Source organism: Saccostrea cucullata, unplaced genomic scaffold (assembly GCF_032062105.1).
Source record: "Saccostrea cucullata isolate Sc308-1 unplaced genomic scaffold, CSIRO_AGI_Scuc_v1 ctg6369, whole genome shotgun sequence".
Taxonomy (NCBI): domain Eukaryota; kingdom Metazoa; phylum Mollusca; class Bivalvia; order Ostreida; family Ostreidae; genus Saccostrea; species Saccostrea cuccullata.
The window spans coordinates 6,144-31,148 of NW_026927813.1; the positions used below are offsets into that span (position 1 = coordinate 6,144).

The window sequence follows — 25,005 nt, forward strand, 5'->3', positions numbered from 1 at the left end:
ACTTACAGAAAAAGCTCAATCATGTAACCTTTGTACTTCCTAAATTTGACAGGAATGGTACAAAATGATAACATTAGTTCTCATCTATTCGACTGTCTTCTGTGTTAAAAACTTAGCATTGTTTTAAAGTAACTTTCTGTAATCTAGCATAATGAAAGATATGCCTCATCGAAAAAATTGAAAGTTTCAGACCGTTAATGTAAAACAGTTTTCTATTCACGGCAACTTTATACATACAGTGATATTAACCGCAAATAAAGTTGCTTGCGTATGCTAAAATGTATTGACAATCAAGTTTATTTCAAGATATTTCAAACAAGAAAATATTTCTTTTTAATTATTTCCTGCATCCAACTTGACCTGTCACAGTTGACGTTCTTACTTAAGGCAACATTTCTGCCAGCTTTATGCTGTAACTGCTTTTAAAATTGCACGTGTAGATTTTTTCATTACGTCTTTGCTTACCTAGTGAACAACTGTGAATTCACTATTTTCTGTGAGGTATTTATTTCCGTGGTTCTTAAGGTATAAAATAAAAGACCCATGCATGTATGTCTATCATAATATAATTTCTCCAACTATATTACTATTAAACAATTCTTTAACCATGAAATCAAGTCCTCATACACGAATATATTTTTCTTAAACCTCGAAAATATTTGATGTTAGAGTTTCATAAAGACGATAGCATGACGCTTAATCTCTATTTTTATCATCTGGTTAAAGAACATTACACCCGACTTGTTAACTGAAGGCTTTAACATTGCACCCGATTTGTTTCTTTGTCTCTATGTGCAGATTAAGCATTATTTCAACAAGCCCGAGGACCACTTGCCTTTTTAAGTTAAAATAATAAGTGTGCGATTCATGTGCAACATTAGCTATTCACCATTTAAATTTTAATTTTATGTCATTGAAATTAGACATTATGTATACACAGTAGATAATACAAACAGGATTCGGAAACACGTTTTACAACTTATATTATTTCCTTTCCTTAAAGAAATTTACCAATCTGGGTCTCATTCATGGGCGTCGGAAGCAAGTTTAAAGGGGGGTAAATCGAAAGTGTGTGGGTGGGTGAGGGGGCATATCAAAAAAAAAGGTAAATCAAAATTACCACTGTCTATATAATGGTTAAGCCCCACCCACCCCCCACCCCCCTCCCTCAGGTCTTGACGCCTTTGTCATTTTAACAACGTATTACGATTCTTTTTGAACATCTATCATAAGTACTTTTTTTAAAAAAATTTAACACGCTTAAAAGTATCCTTATAGAATTCTCTGATATATATATATTACAAATGTACGTCTATAAGACTCAAAAGTAAATATAATAATGATGATTTATAGTGTTACATTAACATTTAGAGGCTTATGTATCAAAGTTGAAATAGATCAATAAATTCTTAATAATGTCTTAGAGTTAGATAATTTTTCACTTTGAATTTTAGAAAATTGCTGATTTCCAATTTCATTCAGTTTGAGTTGATGAAGGAATATATATATCAAAATTACATATTTAAAAGATACTTTTGTAGCTAACAAAAAAAAAAAAAACATTGTACAACATCATAACATAACAGGCATTAACTAAATTAAAAACAGAACACCATTCATTGTTAAATTTTAAATTGCAATTTCAAAAAAAAGTTTATGAAAATTTATGACAATTTATATGAACTTCGATAAAATCGATACCTAAACAATAGTGAAATATAGAATACGTAACAGTTAGCCAATCGCTTTTCAGACATTGATTATGGTACGATATATATATCTGGCTGTTGAAAGACCATTTAGCAGAATTTCACAGATTCACGAGAACGCGGCAGATTTGTACGCAACAAAAAAAAAATGAGCAATCAGTGGGTTATCACTTTAATTGTAGGCTTCTTAGCTTTATCTAAAGCCACCATTATTTCTCAAAAATATGCTGCGAAACTTGACTTTAACGATAAGAAATCAAACAATGACCTTTTAGCGGAACATAATGCTCAGTCGTTGACTGAGTGCGCCGCAATGTGTCAAGGGGAGTGCGTGTTTTTTGGTTTTAATCCTAAAATGAAAAAATGCCGTACCCACAAAAAAAGTCTAACGTCTGGTACCTCTGAGGAGGCCGGCTGGAGATACTACTCAGATAACGGTATGTATATTTGGTTTTTTTTTATTCTCTTAGCTTCTTTGATTTTTTAGGTCCTTCTCGAGGGGACAGGATTTTTTTTTTTATCAAGTTTCCTGTATTTTTTTTTTTTTTTTTTAGATTTTTCTAGCATGCCCAAAGATTGCAAAGATCTTCAAGAAAATGGACAAACCATCACAGGGGTGTATGATATATACCCCTACAGAACATTAACCATTCCAATAAGTGTCCACTGCGACATGACCACGATGGGCGGTGGATGGACGGTAGGTTTTTTTTTTTATTTTATAATTAAAAGTACTTAATATAACACACTTTGTTTTGGTGGTTTTAAGGATTTTAGGATTGTATTGTAGTTTATCTCATAAAAAATGGATCCTACGAATGTTCGAAGCAATAAATTGAAATGTAATGTATGTTAATTTTTACAGGCAATTCAGAAACGCGTAGACGGATCCGTGATCTTTGACAGGAACTGGACGGATTATAAGAATGGCTTTGGTTCACCAGAACAGGATGTCTGGATTGGTAAGTGTAAATCGGTTTCAAATAAGAACTTTTTATTCCTTCAAAGTTTTAAGATAAAAAAAATCTAAAGTTAAGACCAGGTAATGTGTGTTCTATGATATTCAGATATCGTGTTTAATTGATATTTCAAATAAAAAAATAGAAAGAAGAATATCATTTAGCGGCATATTCTAATGAGACCAAATTCAGCAATATTGTTTACAGTTATGGAAAATAATTTGATTTTTCATTACGGTAGATTCATATAGATTTTAAAAGAATTAATTGTATTCGATGAACTTTTCAGATGATTTCAAATATATCTTAATACAGGAAATGACGTAATCCATAAATTAACAAAAGAAAACACCTCATCCCTGTATGTGTCCATCACTCTCCAGAATGGTACAACTCTGTATGAAATGTACGATCGATTTTCTGTCTCCAATGAAACAGGAAAATATCAACTCTTTCTTGCAGGACCTGCCACAGGGACACTAGGTAAGTGTATTTATGTTAAGTTCTTAAAATTGGGTTCAAATCACGTATATTATCAATAAGTATTCTTTTCTGTATTGAAAGATTATAAAGTTCTTGAAAAAAAAGAAAGATGTGTTTTTTTTGCAATATATTTATGTATGTTTTTTTGATTCCACGCTAAATAAACATGTTTAATATTACAGAATTTCATTTGCAGATACAATTCATATATTCAGCAGATATTGAATTTGTTATTGTCATGTAGATAAAATTTCTAATTATACATCTTATGTACAAGGAAAAATTATGCAATTTTTTTTAAACAAACAAATCCAATAATTACATTTGTTCAACATTGCTTTTCAGATTGGGTTTCCTGATAATTTTTTATAATTCACATTTTAACTGATACGGAAAAAGTTTACAGTTTCCTTACCAGAGGAATGTAAACAAACTGGTAAGTTAAAATTTTATAATGCAAAATTAATTGTTTTCTGATTTTCAATGATTCACATTTTTTACTATTATACTACTGGAATAAGAAGTTTACAGTGCGTCATTAATCTAAAATGTGTTAAAGGTTTGCAAAAATTTGATGATAAAAAATAATTTGATACAAATGGATAAATATTCAAATACAATAAAAAAAGCTTAAAAAGCCAAATTCAAAAGACCTCAACGCGTTTCACATTTACATTTTTATATAACTAGTAGGAAATCTACCATCTTAAAACATTCACAGATACACCATATCTTATCTCGTTATTTATGATTTACTTAGTATTGCATGTTATACATGTTTGAAGGCACGTTCAATTCTTTAGTTCTGTTTAAAATTATTAAAATCTTTTTTTGAGAACATATTTTCTAAAATTTCAAATGACCTTGGGCAAAACAAAAACCTTTGTCTTTATAATGGTATGCTCTCTGGAGAGTTCTTGTAGGTAAGTGTACATCATAATGAAAAGTGTAATAACGTCTGTTGTTTATTGTTACACTAGAAAGGATGCTATGTGAATTGATGTCATAAAAGTGTTTTGTTGTATATATATTGTATTATTTTTAGAACTCCATATTATCTCTCTATACAGGACAACATTTTGATCCACGTTAAACAATGTATGGCAGACACCAGATTCATCCCACAGAGGCCATACGTTTCAGCTATGTAAGATTAATGTGATGTAAATTAATAACTCCTGGTGTTGTTATTTTCTCTTTGTGTGTTATATATTTTCTCTAATGATCTGCAGAAATGCCAGTATGGTACCTATATAGGAAATCCGTGGCATTTCTATCACTCTCTGCTAAAGAACTAAATAAATATTATCGCTTCTTCTCCAGCACCTAAAATGTATACCTTTAGTTCCTATTAGAATTACTTCCAGTAATGTGTTACATTATTATTGTCAATTTAGATTAAAAAATATATAAATCAATTAATCTTAACAGTTTAAAAAATTTGTGAAAATTCTTTTTGCACCTTCTTGATTTTACAGTATAACAAAAATATTACAAAGCTTTGTCAAAAATGATTTTTTTTTAAAAAACTTTTTTTTAAATTTTCAAGGGATACAATTTTCCTACTACCCCCCCCCCCTCCCTCAAATATAATATTTTTATAATCTTTTAACTGTATACTGTTGATAATGTTAAGAAAGTACTGATGCACACATCCTTAATATCATCAGTATATTTTAATGTACATGTTTGCAATATTGAGAGTGGCTGATTTAAAAATAGTGATCTGCTATTCATTTTTTTTTTGTTGTAACTCTGTCAAAGAATCTGTCATTCTATTTTTTGATAACAAGTGAAAAAATTCATTGTATGTTTTAATTCTTCTTTTACCTAATTTTCAAGGATTTTTTTATAATGATTACCCCTTGAAATGACCGACTTTGTCCTCATTTTGATAGTTTGACACTTAAGGCAGATATAATTGAGACAGAAAAAAGTTTTAGCGCAGGCTGCCGCTGCTAGATTTGACACAGACAATGTGCTATTTTTATTGACAGAAGCACAAGAAGTGTTTTCTTCTTATATCACCACCTTTTATGTATCTTTTGGAATCTGAATACATGTTTTCTTTAACCTAATGATATGTTCCCTTTTAAAAATGTATCGTATCAAAAAAAATTGAATTGTGACACAAGTATTGCAATATGTATCATATCGTGGAGGGGGTGTATCGTTTCAGCCCTAATATCTGGTGTATTTTGTCATAACTACAAATAATAACTTTTTTGTTATTTTGGAATGTAATTTCAATTTGCATATTTATCTTATATTAAAAATAAATGGTTGGATTATTTTTTCATTGCGCATGTTTTCTTCCTTTCTCTCTGTGGTCATCGATGTTGGTAGGATAACAAGTCAGTCTTCTGAATCAAATTGACAATTGTTTCAACAGTCACACGTAATAAGTAAGAATAACAGTATATATTTAATGATTCAATTAATTTATTTTCATCATACCTAAGCAAAATTTTAAGAAGAGTTTAAATAAAAAGAAGAAATTGTTCTTTTACACCAGTAGACTGAAAATGTTGAGATATGTTTGATTTTCTAATTACGACGTTATGGTAACGTCACTGACGTTATGAAATGACTGGAAGATATGCCTACATACCTGGGCCTGTATCTTCTTTGTTTTCAATGATATTTGCATGAAATTTTGAATTTGTGTTATCATTACATTTTATAAAGACAAAAAAATAATTTCATTTTTTTTCTGGACCCTTTTTGTCGTGGTCACATATTATCAATGAAGTATTCTTTTCTGTATTTATAAAGTTCTTGAAAAAAAGAAAATGTGTTTTTTTTTTTATACTTATTTGATTCCACGCTAAATAAACATGTTTAATATTACAGAATTTAATTTCAGATACATTTATACTGTAGATATTGTTTGTTATTTATGTAGATTTTTTTTACATCTTATGAGGAAAAATTATTTTTTTTTAAACAAACAAATCCAATAATTACATTTGTTCAACATTGCTTTTCAATTGGGTTTCCTGATATTTTTTTATAATTCACATTTTAATAATAATAATTTTGATTTTCAATGAACCACATTTTTTGCTACTACTGAATAAGAAGTTTACAGTGCGTCATTACTCTTAAATGTCTAAAGGTTTGCAAAAATTTGATGATAAAAAATATTTGATCGGATAAATATTCAAATAAAAAAAGCTTAAAATGCCAAATTCAAAAGACCTCAACGCGTTTCACATTTACATTTATTTAATAGGAAATCTACCATCTTTAAAGATTCACAGATACACCATATCTTATCTTGTTATTTATGATTTACTTTATATTGCATGTTATACATTTTTGAAGGCACGTTCTCGGACAAATATTAAAATTTCTTTTTTTCATATTTTCTAGAATTTCAAATGACCTTACCCCCCCCCCCCACAGTGTAACCCGTCTGTTGTATATTGTTACACTAGAAAGGATGCTATGTGAATTGTGTAGTGTTTTGTTGTCTTGTATTATTTTTATCTCTCCGTACAGGAAACAGCACGTTAAACAATGTATTTCAGACGTACTTCAGTATTAAGATTAAAGTGATGTAAATTAATAACTATTATCTCTGTTATATATTTTCTCTAATTCTGCAGATACCAGTATGATAGAACCAGGGATTCTAAGGCTGAACTAAATAAATATTATCGCTCTACCCAGCACCTAAAGCCGTCTATCTTAGAAGTACCTCAGTATTATTATTGACAATTAGATTAAAAATATATAAATCAATTAACTTTGTGATTCTTTTTGTTTGATTTTACAGGGGACAGTATGTTAAATACAGGTATTATTTTACCACGATCTGTCTGGGATGTTCTTCTCCACCCAGACAGAGATCACGACGAGTATAGTGGATATAAATCTACTGATCTATTTTAAACAAGTGTCCATGTATATTTTTCTTTTTTAATTTTACAGGAGACAGTATGTTAAACACAGGTTTTTCTGACTACGATCTGTCTGGGATGTCCTTCACCACCCCAGACAGAGATAACGACAGGTGGCCTGGTGGTAACTGTGCTACTTGGTCTGGTTATAGAGGAGGCTGGTGGTTTAACGATTGTCACCTGGCCTTCCTTAACGGTCAATGGTCCCCGGAGACTGTTCTGGCCATATCCCACAGATGAGGGACATCAGTGAGGGGGACCACCATGATGATCAGACGTCATTAGGTAAACATCATTAAATCTTAATATCCATTTTTTTTCTTTTTGTATCACTCTGAAATTTTCAGTTATAAAAGTTGTTTTTTTTTTAATAAAAAAAAAAAATATGTATCATACATTTATCTGTGAAGTATTAATTCAATTTTTTTAAACAGACGAAACATCATCCATGGATTACGGAAACCCCAAAGAGACGATTTTAAATTAATTTTTATCGCTGAGTTCTTTTTTTTAATATTTAACATCAAGTAACAAACAGTAAAAGAAGGTGGTTGAACGGCTCTGTAAAGCGATACTGGATGTATTCAGTAAAAGATGTATTTTATATGTGTTGTAATAAATTTGAAAATAGAAAAATTTCGTTCTTTTTTCCAAACACTGATAAATGGAGATAACTGGACGGAGAATTAGGATGAAGATGAATCAAAAAAATCAAATTTGCAAAACAAGACAAGGAGTTAGAAAAAAATATTCGTTATTTTTTGAAAGATGTTATCTTATATTTTCAACTGTCTTTGCAAATAAAAAGCAAGCTATTATTAATCAATATGTTTGCTAAAACTTTTGTAATTATGAGACTACATCTTTAAAAAATGATTCAATATGTGTGACAAGACATTCTCCTTTATGCAATGTGTATACGATGGTTTATATACTAGTATATCTAAAAATTTGATAGACTACAACTTGAAATTTGTTATTAAATCAATAGGAAAAGTTTTAGGAGCTAATGATCAAAATTCAAGAAAAGTTTGTGAAACAAAGAGGCTTATGATAAATGTTGTCGTTTGCAGGTCAAACACCTGTCAATATAAAGGTAGTTTTGGTGAAACGTTCCTCACAATGAGTTTACCTTCTAAAAAAACCATATAAGCAGCAACAGTTCCGTAATTATGACCAAAGTTAGAGATTTTCAAAAGTAGGTCAAACTGGACAAGGTCAAGGAGTCAATATTAATGATGCCCAAAAGAATTTCAGAAAGAATACACAGGTGAAATATAAAACTCACGAAATAAACCATTCAAAAGTTATCACCAAAGTTTTTTTCAAAAGTTGGTCAAAGTCTGATGTCCAAATGAAAGGATAAAAATATAAAAAGAAAATATTGGTATTCAAGAGAAGCTTTTACCACAAGAAATGAACCGGTAAAATAGTTAACCCCTAGCACAAAATATTCAGTAAATATGACCAAAGTTTACGTTTTTGAAAAGTAGGTCAAATCCCTAAGTTCAAGGTTCAAGGTCATTACTGCTTGTACTCAAGAGAAGGTCTTATCAAAATATAAGCGTGAGGAGTACGATATCACTTGATTTAACCGTGTAATAGCTACGCTAATTAAAATTTTGAACATTTTTAAAAAGTGAGTAAAAAATAAAGGTCACAAGTCAAAAATACTTTTACCCAAGGAAAAGTTTTTACACGTTGAATACACCAGTGAAATATCAAAGCCATGGTTTATATGACCAAGGCTCAAATTCCAAATTCGAAATTGACCGTCAAAATAAAGAAAAAACCTGTGAAATATGAAATTCATAGCTCAAACCAATTAAAGGCTGTAGTCAGGGCTAATTGATCGATTAACCACTTACAGATAAATCAGGAAAAAAAATAACAAACAAACAGACAACTGGACCGACCGTCCTAGGAAAATATATTTGCCCCTTATTTTTTGGATTACGGATAGAAATTTTAAAAACAACACTTTGTGCTAAAATGTTTGTATGTATGGTGCGAGGAGATCCCAGTCAGTTTCCTTGGGAAAATAACGAAACAATATAATGCACTGTCTGTCTTTGTGTATATGCTATTCATAGTTTATTTAAAACATGAGGATAAACCTATCACTTCCGAGGAGACGAATATACAATCCGAGGAAAATTAGATCTCTTCCAGGAGAGGAATATACGATCCGAGGATAAATTAATGACTTCCGAGGAGAAGAATACGATACGTTAACTTAAGAATACTCCATTTAATGATTTAGAAAGTATACCATGCTTAATGAAATTATATAAAAAAGATAATGGTTGCAAATGTTTATTTTAATTAAAAGAAAATGAATCATTATATAACAGAACACTCTTCAGGCTCCAAATAAAATGGAGAATCCACACAAATAAAAAGTTTTAGTCCGTCTTCTCCTGAATAGTACGTGTAGTTTCTCTCAATCAAAACCTTCCGTCGTTATGATAAGTCAAAAGGAGGCCAATGATTGGGTCAACTGATGTCTCGCCCTCATCGTTAGGATTCCAGTTCTAATACGTCACTGGTGTCCAATTATCAAAAATGAGTCTTTCATTGTCGTCAAATGTCAAAACATTGAACGAAATGCAAATGAACCGTTGAGATCAACTTCTGCAGAAAAGGACAAGAAAAAAATTATTTCATCTTAAAATTTAAACACCACCGATACGTTTATGAAATGTTGCTTTAAATCCTGAATGATCTAAAAATTATAAAATTTGATCCGCTGTATCCAAGGTCAGTAGACATTTCAAGGGAAAGTATTCTCATTTTTATGTGTAACAATAGAATATTTTCTAACGAGTATGATAAGCCAAACTTTATTTAATTTGAAAAACAAAGAATATAATGTTTATGAATGAAAATAGAACTGAAAATTTTGATCAGAAATAGATTTCAACCAGATTTAATATGCAGTTTTTTAAAATCAAAATCAAAAATTACTTAAAAGCAAAAAAAATCTAGGATAACTTTTTTACAGAAGTTAAAAATACATCTAATAATTTTTAATGAAATAGTTCAACTTTAATCAAATGTATATTCAAGAAATTTGACAAATTGATATTGTATTCATGTGATAAAAATGAAAAAAAAAAGGAAATATGGAGAAATTCATGCTCAAACCACATTGTAATATCAAGTTATGTGAGTAGATTGTTTAAACCTGGATGTAAACAATTACCATAAAATGTATTTCATTGTTAACCTGATTTACCACTTACAGTTCCCATAAATCAGAAAAAAAATCAAACGACTTATGAAAAATATAATAAACGTTCGCATGACGGCACTCTGCATATTAAAACATTAAAACTATTTTTATTTGATTTACGATACGTGGCAGGAAAATATATTTGCCCCTTGATTTTTTTTGGATTACGGAAAATGAAATTTTACAATGCAGGTGTTTTAAAACACTTGAAATAAGTTTTTGCTGTTAAAAATGTTTTGTTTGTAAATAAAAAATACAACTAAGGCACAAGTCAAAAAATGCACTTTTACCCTTAGGAAAATTTTAACTAATTTTAATAAAACATACAGTTTTCCTTTAAAGCCATAGTTCATTATATATTCCGAAAAAGAGCAATTTACACATTTTGACCATATAATTAATTTAATTTGACCGATTTTTGTGCAAAAAAGAAAAATAACATCCAGAACGTTAAACTTAAGAAACTCCATTTAATTAAGCATTTGGTTAGTTGCTCATTCATGAAGGATGACTCCAAAAAATTATATTTTATTTGAAATGTTCGGCAGTATTGAAAATGAAATTTTTTAGCAAATTTTCCATTCTAGTTGGAAAATGGAAAAGTTTATAAAATTGAATTCTGTTTGTTACAGTTACAGAAATAATATTTTTGACAAGACCATATTTTTTGAAACCTTAGATACCAATGCTTGAATTAACAATGATTTATGATTTAAAGACTTTGATTTGTGTGTGTATTGAATAAAAATTAGTGCTGTTAGCAAAAAGCCTTTATACTTAAACCTATGTATTATAGCTACTCTAAAAATATATGACATGTGAAATAGATAATAACAAAAAATATTTATCTTATGCATCAATGGCTGTTTTTCTAATTTCATGTCCTGGATAAATCCTATCCTTTTTAAGTGGAAAATAAGCTCATTTTCCACTATTTCTTTGATCATACACATGGAATACAATTTGAAAATCCAGAGCTCACATGACCAATATTACAATTTCCGATGATGAATTTTTTCTCTAAAAATAGGAGAGGAATTTTATACACCTGTGAATTTTATCCGAGATTAACATTTAAAGTTTTTATCCTTAAATCAGATAAAAAGGGGGATAAATATATACACAACTTTGTGGATTAAAGATGAAAATTATTGAATACTTTTGATTATTTTTTTGCTAACGTATAGAAAACTTAAGAATATCCATTTAATGATTTAGAACTTTATAAACCATGCTTAATGAAATTATATAACAAAAGATAATGATTGCAAATGTTTATTTTTATATAAAGAGAATGAATCATTATGTAACAGAACACTCTTCATGCTCAAAATAAAATGGAGAATCCTCACAAATAAAGGGAAGTTTAAGTCCGTGTTCTCCTGTATAGTACGTGTAGTTCCTCTCAGTCACCCAGAGCCACCTTTCGTCGTTATGATAAGTCAAAAGGAGGCCAAAGATTGGGTCAACTGCTGTCTCACCCTCATCGTTAGGATTCCAGTTCTGATACGTCACTGGTGTCCAATTATCAAAAATGAGTCTTTCATTGTCATCAAATGTCAAAACATTGGCACGGAATGTATATGAACCGTTGGGATCAACTTCTGCAGAAAAGGACAGGAAAAAAATGTATCATTCTCAAAAACACTTTTAACTTTGTCATACCTTGTTTGAATTAGGATTAATAATATCTTATCTAGGAAGATTTTCACTCAAATTATACAATATGCTTGAAAAAGTTAAAAAACGATAAAACTGGTGATTTTCTTCGCATGCCAAGAGGAAATATCATCTCTTTGTGGAAGAGAATTCTTAGGAGAGATGTTATTAGAAATTTAAAATTTTTATACACTGCAAAAATGTATTTTAAACATTTTAAAATTTTTAACTTCACTCAATTTTGTAGACTGCAAGAAAATCGATAAAAGGTATTAATTTATTATGGTAAAAATTTGGAACTTTAATTTACTATGGCGAAAACTTTAGAAATTTTATTTACTTTGTCGAAAACTTTGGAACTTTGTTTTACTTTGGAACTTTGGTGAAACTTTGTAACTTTGATTTACTATAGAAATAACTGTAACTTTGATTTACTATAGAAATAACTGTAACTTTGATTTACTATAGAAATAACTGTAACTTTGATTTACTATAGAAATAACTGTAACTTTGATTTACTATAGTAAGATATAGTTAACTATAGTTTACTATAGTATTTTTTGTTAGGGTTCCTCGGTCAACATTTAAGCATTGAATTCATATTTTTGGCTGTCTTCGGTACCATAACACACCTGGCCGTGCCGACAAATTGAATACCGCGCGTTAGCGCTGTATGATAAATTTTTCGGCACGGCCAGGTGTGTTATAGGACCGAAGAAAGCCAAAAATATGAATTCAATGCTTATATTAACATTCTCTAATTTTCCTTCTTCATAATTGCTTATTTCGTTAACATTTATGTGAATTTAGCGCCCTTTAAAACTATCGTGGTTAATAGACGTAAAAGCCGTTTGTGACGTGAGATGACGTTGAGTGACGTTGCAAAGTTAAATTACGCAAACAAACATTGCGATTAAAAAAGTGACAAATTAATTCTTAACGCACATTACGTTAATTTCTACGTTAATTTTTCAGGGTTGTAGTTTTTCATTAAATTGAAATAAGACATTTTACATTTTGGTGTTTCTAGAGTATTGAAAATGCATATATTTCCTACTGTGTATTCTAACGCGCGGTGACAAGGTTTCGTGTGTGTTATAGAAATTTGAACGTCGTGGATTTCTAATGAATTTGATAAGGAAAATTATACTGAATGTAAATATAATACTAAGGATGCATGTACAGTATTTTTTTCTAAAATGAATACTTATATGAAGTCAATCATAAAATTATAGCTTATGGTTGCATGTATTAATTATTTTACGCCGCCGTGAATGCTCAAAATTTAACGCAATTTCAAATTGAATTATCTCCAAGAGGTTTGTTTTAGTGCACATACATACCCTAAGATTCCGTTACAATCTATGTGTGGCTCGTACTTACTTAATGAAATTAAAACAGCAAATTATGTGAAAAAAATAATGAGTGCAGGTGTTTACCCTTTTTTATAAAGTTTAGATTTGTTGATGTAAAACTTAACGACATAAATCATGTAGAGTTATCCTTCTTAAAACGTTTTAAATATTAGTTTTAATGGAAAGGGTTGATACGTATGCTATGTGTATAACGGATATTGATATTTGTAAAAGTTTAATATAGATCATTAAGTTAATTTACATTGTGAAAGTAATTAAAATAATTCATAAAGGATTCATCTTTGATTTTAACATCCTGCTATATAAGACAGAGAGAGAGAGAGGAAGAGAGAAAGAGAGAGAGAGAGAGAGAGAGAGAGAGATTGTCTCTGTTTATATAATTCTGTGGATTGTGTCTGTTTGTATTGTATAATTCTTTGATTTTAACATCATGCTATATGAGATAGAGAGAGAGAGAGAGAGAGTCTGTTTATATAATTCCGTTTCTTTAATAATTTTGCTTAAAACTCCACGTAAGAACAATTTCTAGAACGAGGCAAATTATTGACAAGCAAGTTAATGAAAGTTAATGAAACAAGAATATCAGCAATCTCGTTTAAAGTCATCATTTCGTAACTTCTTTGTTCGATACAATGACCTTGACAGCAAATACAATTTTTCAAATGCTGATTGACGTTTTTCATATTAGCTGTTAGTCCATTAATTATATACTAAATTGATGTATTTTTCCGTTAATTTCCAATCATGATAACGAGCACATGGCGGGTATGACCGGTCAGCAGGGGATGCCCACTCCTCCATGGTACCTGATCCAACTTATGATGTTTCAGAGGTCCGTGTTTGCTCTCTTACTATTTTGTATTTTTTCATGGATTTTGATATTGAATACTGCTCGTTATGTCCATATACTATTATTACAATAACCTTGTGATATCAGAATACTACGATAGGTTGGAATACTCTGTCTTTATACTGACTCCTTGTGGTATCAGGTTACTAGGAGAAGTAAGAATTCTCTGTCTAGATACTGACTCCTTGTGATATCAGGTTACTAGGAGAAGTAAGAATCCTCTGTCTAGATACTGACTCCTTGTGATATCAGGTTACTGAGAGAAGTAAGAATCCTCTGTCTAGATACTGACTCCTTGTGGTATCAGGTTACTAGGAGAAGTAAGAATCCTCTGTCTAGATACTGACTCCTTGTGATATCAGGTTACTAGGAAAAATAAGAATTCTCTGTCTAGATACTGACTCCTTGTGGTGTCAGGTTACTAGAAGAAGTAAGAATCCTGTGTCTAGATACTGACTCCTTGTGATATCAGGTTACTAGGAGAAGTAAGAATCCTCTGTCTAGATACTGACTCCTTGTGGTATCAGGTTACTAGGAGAAGTAAGAATACTCTGTCTAGATACTGACACCTTGTGGTATCAGGTTACTAAGAGAAGTAAGAATCCTCTGTCTAGATACTGACTCCTTGTGGTATCAGGTTACTAGGAGAAGTAAGAATCCTCTGTCTAGATACTGACTCCTTGTGGTATCAGGTTACTAGGAGAAGTAAGAATTCTCTGTCTAGAAAATGACACATTGTGGTATCAGCTTACTAAGAGAAGTAAGAATCCTCCATCTAGATACTGACTCCTTATGGTATCAGGTTACTAGGAGAAGTAAGAATCCTCTGTCTAGATACTGACTCCTTGTGGTATCAGGTTAGTAGAAGTAAGAATCCTCTGTCTAGATACTGACTCCTTGTGGTATCAGGTTAGTAGAAAATCATTTCAAAATAAAAATGGCGTGTAAACAGTATACATTTTGAGAATTATTCAAAATTTAGGTTTCAGGCTCTTTTTTGTTGAAAGGCCTGCGGGGATTTAACATCGATTTGTTAATATTCTTTAACTAATATTGTTTGTTTATGAATGAAAGTATGATGAGTGATATATACTTGTGTATGTTAAACTTTGATTGCTGAATTTTGAAAGACATGTCCTTAGAGATGATGTATTAAAATCAGCATTCAAATCTTTTATGGGCTTTTTAGTTATTTTATGAGTTACCTGAGGTATTAACAACATAAAATTTTGAGAGAAGATTTTGAACGTCAAGACGTACCTTAAGACTTTTCTATTATTTAACAATAAGACCTTTTAAGTTTTGAATAGTCATTTATTCTGTATCTTTAATTAAGGTAAATACTTGCAATAAATGAGACACTGTTCTACTTTGTCTTCTTCACAACTGTTTTATAAAGATCACACTGGAAGATCGATTTGATTGATGGTCTCTATACATCACTACACAATTTCCAGGATTCCAAACATTAGTTGAGAAATAATTCAGAAAAAAATCATTAATTTTTACCAACATATGTACACTAAGGAGTAGCATTAAATGTTAACAGACTGTTTAACATGAACCTTCGAAGGAAACTAGAAAAAAATAACAGATAACAATTTTCTATCTGAATATTTCATGAGTTTAAGCTAAATAGTTCATCAAAACTAGCCAAAAAAGGCAAATGGCCCAGCTTCGGTTATTGTTTTGCTTGTCTTGAACTGAAAAGCTTTTTTCATAAATAAAACTTCGCAGGTATGTTAAGGATGCATATAAGTCAATTTTTCGGGAAATTTAGACTTTTGAAAGAAAATTAAGTTTGATAATTTACCAAAACCGCTGATAAACTTAAACTATTATTATCTAATGCATAAAGATAAAAGAGTGTCTAAAGCAATGACGTGCATCACCTCCACGGCATCACGTGACTTCTATTAATAGTGAAATTTTCCTTAATACATGTGAGAAAGCTAACAGAACAACAATACTCCGGAGTTTGACCATTTCTTTGAGTAAATAATATTGTAAAAAACCATCTATTTAGCATAAAAAATGCTGCTAGAATACAACTGTCCAGTCAGTAAAATAATTATTCCAAACATTCGCACGAAATCTTACCCGATGTTTTGAATTTTCTACATGTGAACCCTGATTTTTCATAAAACCATGCTTAACTCTGGATTCTAGCAGCACTTTCCAACTATTTTAGGAGGAAAACATTCCAAATGTAAAAATCTTATGTTTTGAAATATTCAGCTTATTGTTGATTTATTAACTTATTTTTGTCACAAATGATAGAGGAAATGGCGACCGGTATACATATATAGCTGACTGTCTTCAAAAGAGAATACAATCGATGAAAATAAATTAGCATACCTGTTTTATTAACGGAACTCTATATGAATATCACAAGATATTAACAGCATTTGCTGTTAAACTCCATTTTACGTATCTTTGTACATGTCGTATTAGCCAACTTCTCTTTACACGGCATGATCAATACCCAAGTTACTTGATGTACATATATGACGTCATCGGTGGTAGATTTTAATAAAAAAGACAGAATACAGCATTACAAAATAAGGGCATTTTATTTTTGTTGATGTTTACACGTTTCTATTCATCTTCTAGAGTTAAATTCCATCTTTAAATACCAATATTTCGAAAACTTGTGTTTTATAATTGACGTCATCTCGCCTACTATGACCTCATATTGTAGCACTGATTTAGTCAAGGTAGAATATATTGTAGCTTCGTTATTCCCCTTGCGTTGTTTACCAATTTTTTTTATGAAAAAAGTAAGTTAAGGAGTTTTTTGATAAAATAGATTTAGTTAAATGCAGTCATTGATAAATTGATAGAGAGGCAAGTTCTGTATCTCTTTAATCAAAATACTTTTTTTCGGGGTTGGAGTGTTTTACATCCAATATTGGGTGAAATGTTTAAGTCTCGATATAAAGTATTTGATCAAATGCAAACAGGTTTTAATTTCTGTTGACATTTTATGATTTTTAATTTCATTCATCAGGACAACATTTCCAACAAATTAAAAATCTAAGTTGAAGGAATGTTTGAATGCTAAATGTGTATATTTCAACATATTTTCCTAAGCAGAAACAAATACAAAAACAGTGTGGGTTTTAAGTGTATGGTGCTTTTTTACTTATCTGGGTCTTTCAGGGTTTTCAAAAGAAGGAAAATGCCAGATCACAGATATTGTATTTCTTATTACTCATGAACTACCAAAAATAGTCATTGTATAAAATAAATATGTACATCTTTTTATAGCTGTAAATGCCGGTTTTGATCAGAGTTAAAATAATTAAACTCAATTCTCGTGCGAATTATTCCCAACAGTCTAGTCTCTAATGAGTGAAGGAATCATTGTAATGGTGTTATAAATTTACACCATTTTGATAATTTATTATAAATTATGCAGAGACAGCTACAAATTAGCAAGGAATGAAATTAGGCCATCTGATTTATTTCAAACGTAATAATTTCAAAGATAATGACATTTTTATCTTTTGAATCATCACCATATCTTCAAACTGGTCTATAAATATATCCAAACTTCTTCAAGTCAATCAATTCTGTTTTTACAATATAAGGGATAATCCAAATACATGTTTAATAAATCATCACATTTGGAATGACTTTTTTTAATTGAAAAAGTTTATTATGCATACTGTGATACATGAAAAAAACAAAAAAAAACAAAAACAGAAACAAGACTTTGAACAGTTTATTGACCTTTGTCATATATTATTCATTTTTCGTATTTTTCAAAACTGAAAAGGAAATTAAAACATTCTTTGGAAAATAAATATAATTTATTTTTGAACTATCTCATTGGTAAAATAACTGATCCATTGTTATTTTTTTTACAAACACAATTTGATTGCAAGTAAAAAAATCATTAGATCATCTGTAAAACACTTTTTTCAAGTCCAAATCTAATTCATCTTCGGGTTCGCTTTCCTACGTACAAAATTAAGAAATGTGAGGATAACGAATTTTAATTTTACTAATTATCTTAACATTTAACCAAAAAATTATTATTTTTATCATAATCAAGATCAAACCAAACAATACACAAAATAATACATTTTAGGAAGAAAGCAAACACTGCAGTCTTAAAACAGAGTTGAAATTAGGTGCAATGGAGGAATAGCCTCAGAAGAACTGCCAAGTTATGTCCATACTCGGCATATATGACCATTGAGCAATGAGGGGTCTTTTCGTGCCTGCACTCTGTACTGCACACGAGCTTTGTTTATACAGTCTCATCCGAACCACCCCTCTCAACGTTCCACGATGTATTGCGATTCTTCAACAATTGTGCAATAAATACCAATGACAATTCAAATCTATTCCACTGACAGACGTGATCTTCGATCACAAAATAGATATTGTCCATCAGAAACTCAAGAATCGTTTTAATATCATTTTATCAGTACTTGTGTGTACAATCCGAATATTTTTAACAAAGCAATTTTGCGATTTACCAATGACAAGGTGAGTTGATTGACGACTCTCATTTTTAGTGAAAAAGAATCTTTTTGATTCTTCACTAAAAAAATTAAAAGAGGAGTCCGTAACATTAAAATATAGGACTTATAAAATTTTTGATATTATTTAGAGTCGCTTTTCAATAAAAAAAATTACGTGAATTCTCTTACAATGCCACTTTTCTTTTACAACATAATTTTGTTTGAAATAACAATCTGATTGTACATACAAGTACTATAAAATTGAGGTGAAAAGATTCTTAAATTAACGAACAATTTCAAAAGTGAAGTAAATTATTGACAAGCAAGTAAACGAAACAAAAATATCAGCAATCTTGTTTAAAATCATCATTTCGTAAGTTTAAAGGTCGATACAATGACCTTGTCAGCAAATACTATCTATCATTGAGTCAAATGCTGACTATTTTTTTTTTTCATACTAATTGTTAGTCTATTATTTGTATACTGAATTGACGAAGGATTTTCCCGTTATTTCCAGATCATGACAAGGAGCACACGGCGGGTGTGACCGGTCAGTAGGGGATGCTCACTCATCCATAGCAGCTGATCCCATCTCTGATGTTTCAGAGGTCTTATTTTGTATTGTTTTATGGATTTAGAGATCGAATACTGTCCTTTATCTCCATATCCTTCTTGAATTTCTGATTCATAATTACTTTGGAGCTTTTGGAGACCAGTTTTTCAAGCAATTTGTCTGTAATCCGCAGATCAATTTTTTTTATCCATTTTAAGCAATATTTAAATATTTTTTTAAAAACATTTCAATGTTGCTTCTGTCTTTACTAACAAGGACCGGTACGTAATGACAATTTTAATTAACTTTTCTCTTTTTAATTCTAAATACCTGATCAAAGAAGGATTTTTTGTTTTATTTCAAACATTACTCGTTTGATAATGTGTGATTTTTATATTTGTGTAATTTCCAAATATACGTTGATTTTATTATTCGGGTTTGTAAAGACAGCACACAGATCAGAATTCGGCGAATTAACTTTTTTTTAATATTATGTAAACGCAGAACAGTTAAGGTTACATGTAGAGTAAGGAGACGGGGCCTAATTTGTGTGACGTCACACAAAATATACGGTCTTCAAAATACCACAAAATGCAATTATATTCTATTTCAAAGAGCTGGATAGCTATATACTACATAAAGAATTACTGTTACGTGCAGTTTTGTCGTTTGTTAAATCCCACGCAATAGTTTATAAACGATGCATCAATTGCATTTCACTTGTCAATGTGACGTCATCTAGCATAAATGACGGAGTTTGTACACAGTTATAGTCTGATCGAGTCCCATTTTGTTCAATAAAAACACGTCATTTGATTGGATATAAGATTTTATCCATTTTGTATATCATAAGTTACCTACGTCACAATGAGTTACATAAAAAACGTGCTACTCCGCTTGACGTTACTTTTAAACTTTAGTCAATGTGAAGCCTTATTTTGGTGGAAAAACTGTCTCAATGTTTGCACTGAAATTAAATTATAAGGAATGAAGCTTAATTCAACTTATATTATACGATATAACAAAACTTGAGGGCGTTTCGCGGTTTATAAAGCGTAAACTGTCCCACGTTACGTTATATCGTATATTCTACCACTCTTATTCCAAAGATCAAAGGAAACCGCCGGACATTAATCTCCAATAAATCACGAACGTCATAAAAAAATTAACAGATCAGAAACACACATTAAATCCGTACTAAGAAAGAGTTGGAATGCGATACCTATTAAAACCTGCTGACATTTGCTAAAAACCATAGCAATCAAACTTCAAGTGTTTTGGCATGCATATGATTGAGGACAAAACATATATTGGATGTTTAATCAGTCAAATGTCTGTTGTAATGCCAAGTAATGATTCATATCTCGTTTTGTTTTTATATTTTGGGGGAACTTTCTTTTCTCACAAACATTCTTTATTTGAAATTTTGCAGTATATAACACGTACATGTTTTAATATTTCATCACCAACTAAACATAAACCACAAATATTATATATTCACTAAAGGAATCAAGTTCATTTGAATTTAAAAGTCCAATTAAATACTTACAAAATAAGTATTAACAATTCGTTATGATTGTAATAATGAAACATTGAGATAACTAACTCTTTAGGGGTCATTTTTTTGTTGTTTGAGAAAAATATATTGGTTCATGGAGAATTTATTTCGTGTATGAAAAAGTGATCAAATAAAAATCAAATAAGTCAGACTCAAAAGTATTTGATATTTTGAATTCACTGGGATATATTGAGTCGAAATATTACAGATGCAGCTATTATAGTTTTTTGATTATATTATCTAATTGAGGAGTCATTATGAGTTTACAACAATAACACAAGGAAGCTCTAAATACAGGCACGAAGTTTTTTGGACTTGGAGAAAATTACATCGTATAATTTTGCGCATATTGAGCCAATTTCATCTATTTTCAACCTAGATTTACATTCCTTTATTCTGAAAAAAGTAATAATAATTCACTTTGCTTAAATAAAGACACTATTGTTTTGTTTTATTTTAGAGTTAATGGAAATAATAAATGTTTTTACTTAGTATCCGACCTACATAATCCTAGCATATTTATTCTATTATTAATTGTGTAATTAATTGTTATTATTTTCTTATGTCTACTTCTGAGGGCGGATCTCTCTAACAGCACTAGCTACCCTATAACTTTTAGGTGTTCTGTGTTTAGAACTTTCTTGAAAATTCTGTTGGAAGGCTGTACATCTGTGGATCAGATTGCGTGTTACTTAAAAAAAGAACATGCTAGAGATTTTTAGAGATGCTCTTAAAGCAGAATTAATTTTGGCAACATTGAAGAAAAAGCAACAACGTTCAACAAGCGATACTGGCAAAAGATAAAATAGGCTAAGACCCCATTACCGCCACTATTTTTGGGTCTTCTTTTATAATAATACAATAATTTATCAATTAAAACCTGTTGTCATTCCTGATTTACAAAAATAGTATTGGATTTTATTTACTTAATACACAGTGGGCTCAGAAAAGTCTGAAAACGTGTAAATTTCCGTTTTTTCAATTTTTTGCGAATTTTGTTTAGAAAAACAAAGTGCAAAAGATTGCCTATCTGCCAAAATTATATGCATATATCACTCATATATCATACATTTATATCAGATGCATTTTATATGTAAAAATGTAAGAATTTTTGAAATGAAAACTCAAATTTTTACGGAATTCCAACAGAATTGAGAAAATTTGGGAAAACATCTCAATTATTCACCCTCTTGTGGCCACTGTTTAAGATTAAAATGCAAAATAAAAGCCAAGTTTTAAAACAATCATTATTTTTTGTGCTTGGCTACAGAATATCAAAATTGTTACTGTTTTTGTTTTTACATCATATACATGTAGATCTTTTTTTAGGAAATGAATTCCTTAATAAACAAAAAATAAGATTCAATAAGTCTTTGTGTTGGTCAGAAAAAAAACAAAAAAAACAACAACATAAAAGTCTATGTATGTGTGCTTAATATATCAGCAATTAAACTTCTGACAAAACAATCAATGTAAACAAAAAATGTCTCAATATCATAATTTATCGTTAATTTAAGTAGACGAACATTTTCAAACGAAGCATTACATTTATAAATAATATAGTCCCAAAGAACGGGGTTTCATTTTAATGATACCTGGTAATTAAACTAAATGTTTGAAGTCTTGTGGCGAAAATGATTCCCAATTCTGTACCCATTTAATGCATTTTAAATATTCATAAGAAACCCACTCAAAATTCCTGATAGGAGGAAGAGGATATAAAATATTAGAGCTTTATTTTCTTTGATTTTAGAAAATTTTATGTTTCTACGAACGTCTGTTTCCCTCAGGAATGGACAAAATTCGAAAAATAATTAGTGAGGTTTAAAACTACATCCACAATTATTAAATTTCAAAAAATAATTGTAGATACTGCTTTTTAAAAGTTTTTTTTTACCATGTTGACCCTTTTTTTATATTTCCAGATTGATTGTTTGGTTGTTGGGGGGTTGCTTACTTGAGCGGTCATCTGTTTACCAAGTAGGTGCAGAATTAAGAAAAAGGCAACAAGACTGTTAACTTGATCAATCACTTAACGGTAACAGCATATTTTCAAAAAACAGCTTATGCATTAATATATTGATTTTAATAGGTGTGGAATGTTTGCATTTTGTTTTAACGATATTTTGAACAAGATTAATTTAATATTAAAATGCATTTTAATAAATTTCCTTTAGAGCTAACAGAGAGCCTATATAAAGACAAATGATAACTCGAATAGTGAACGGTTGGTCAGATTTCAATGACAGAAAATGACCCCCACCCGTAGAAAAAAAAAATCATCTTTTGTAGTAAAAAGAACACCGGGGGTAATTATTTTATTGGTAGATCGCATAGAAAATTGAACCCGTTGTAATATGAACTCTTTTAGAGTTATCTAGAATTCCAACGATTAAAATGATGAAAAGAATCAGATCGACCGCATCGATAATTCATTATAGCATTTTAAAATGCTAATGGGCAACGGCTCATATGATACCTGCAACCTGAATTAGACTTTAATAGGACCTGACATGTCTGCATTTGTCAAAAGGAAGGAAAAGATTTTCAATACATGCATTGGCCCTTTTCTAGTTGTGCATTGTCTGCATTGGCCAAAAAAACTACAAACTTGTATTTAGGAATTGTAATGACATTGTTGCATTTGCTCAATAATAAAATCCGTTAATGCTTTGCATGTTTATTCACTTTCCTCGACTTATATAAATATTTATTTTTTTTAAACTCCAAATTATATTTGTCCTTTACATTTAGCACAATTTCAGTTGCATATGTAATTTAAAAAAAAACACAAATTAGAATGAGATAAAAATTGCGTGCAATGAATAGACATCATGTTATTGCTTCCGTGACTACTTACCTGGCATATAATATGATTTTGGAAATCAGTGAATACAATCATAACCTTTATTTTGGACTACTTTAGTAGTAAAAAAAAAACGTCATTTGTAAATCTTTTTAATATTTTCACTATGGTGGAAGAAGTCTTATTTTTTTTTTGTTCTTGTTGTTGCCAAAACATTCAAGCACAATCAAAAATTTAAATAATTTAGATAAATTTAAATATCCCACAAGTTTTCTTAACTCATATCAAAATATAATATTGAATGATAACATGGATATGTAGAATCTTTAGACAACATATTGTCATAGATACAAAACATTCTGTTTAATGAACCATAGAGCATTATGCATCTTATGAATAAAAATCTCAGAAAATATTTTACGAAATTCCAACAGAAACTTCCTAGCCCTCTTTTGGTCTGTGTGTCTCTGTGTCTGGCAATGCCTGCTTTGCTAAAAGGGAGAGAAAAGTGTTCCAATACCTGCGTTGGTCCTTTGACAGTCGGGCCAACATCCTACACAGTGTCTTAAGGAATTGTCATGTAATTCTTGTATTGGCTGAATAATAAAAGTCGTCACTGCATTACAAGTTAATTCAATTTCCTAGTTCTATCAAAATACATTTTGTAATCTTTGAAAGCCGAGTTACCCTAGTCAATTACAGTTAGTAAAATTTTGACTGCCTGTGTGATTAAAATACAACAAAAATCAGAATGAGAAAAAATGTTAGAAATTGAATGGACAGAACGTTATTATTTCTTTGAACACTTATATGATATGATATGGAAATAAGTGAAAAAATCTTGGTTGACGGCATTCCACATCAATCACATATGATCAACGTGACTTTTCTACGTGACATACTTTGAACACCTTTACTACAAATCAACATTAAGGTATTTCACCCTCACGATTTTATAGGTTCAAAGTACCAAAACTGCATTTATTTTCATTTAATATATTTAAAACTTTCCAATTATTGCAAAAAATGCATAGGTCACCATATTATTTAAGATGCGAATCATAAATAAACAGAAGTGCATGTCAGCATAAAAAAAATCGCACATTTATTGTAAACAGTATTATGAAAATTAAGTAAAAACTGGTTAAAATGCATAATTCTGATGCTGAGTGTTCCTAAATACTTTCTACTTAAAGATACTTTTGAATTGTGAATATCAGGGAAAGTTTTTTGTTATAAAGGGAATGCCTGAATGAAGAGACCTTAGAAGGAGTTATTGCCCTTGTCAACATTTTTTAAAGATTGAATAATTGATTAAATATAGAAAATATGCATTTTTAAAATTCTTTAACTTAACAATATTTATCATTACACCTATTGTAAAACATTCTTCCTAGAGATATAGTTCTATTACGTATGAATTTAAATTAATTACAG

At 30.1% G+C, this 25,005-nt stretch overlaps 1 protein-coding gene and 1 long non-coding RNA gene across 2 annotated transcripts; both read left to right on the forward strand.

Moving 5' to 3' along the window:
* The first annotated feature begins 1,857 nt into the window (after positions 1–1,857).
* Positions 1,858–7,296, forward strand: LOC134275551 (fibroleukin-like). The gene is made up of 6 exons (XM_062757824.1): positions 1,858–2,146; positions 2,264–2,409; positions 2,575–2,671; positions 2,984–3,157; positions 6,933–6,953; positions 7,088–7,296. The coding sequence occupies exons 1-6, from the start codon at positions 1,858–1,860 to the stop codon at positions 7,294–7,296; spliced, it is 936 nt and encodes a 311-aa protein (XP_062613808.1).
* Positions 7,297–7,302: 6 nt separating this feature from the next.
* Positions 7,303–7,684, forward strand: LOC134275550 (uncharacterized). Its single transcript, XR_009993844.1, has 2 exons — positions 7,303–7,341; positions 7,491–7,684. It is a non-coding gene; the product is annotated as an uncharacterized LOC134275550 (long non-coding RNA).
* The last annotated feature ends 17,321 nt before the right edge of the window (positions 7,685–25,005 follow it).

Excerpts from the sequence above, each read along its gene's own strand:
- LOC134275551 (XM_062757824.1), top strand. The coding sequence starts at position 1,858 with ATGAGCAATCAGTGGGTTATCACTTTAATTGTAGGCTTCTTAGCTTTA. Across the intron at positions 2,410-2,574 it reads CGATGGGCGGTGGATGGACG|GCAATTCAGAAACGCGTAGA; the intron begins GTAGGTTTTTTT and ends TAATTTTTACAG. Across the intron at positions 6,954-7,087 it reads GGACAGTATGTTAAATACAG|GAGACAGTATGTTAAACACA; the intron begins GTATTATTTTAC and ends TTAATTTTACAG.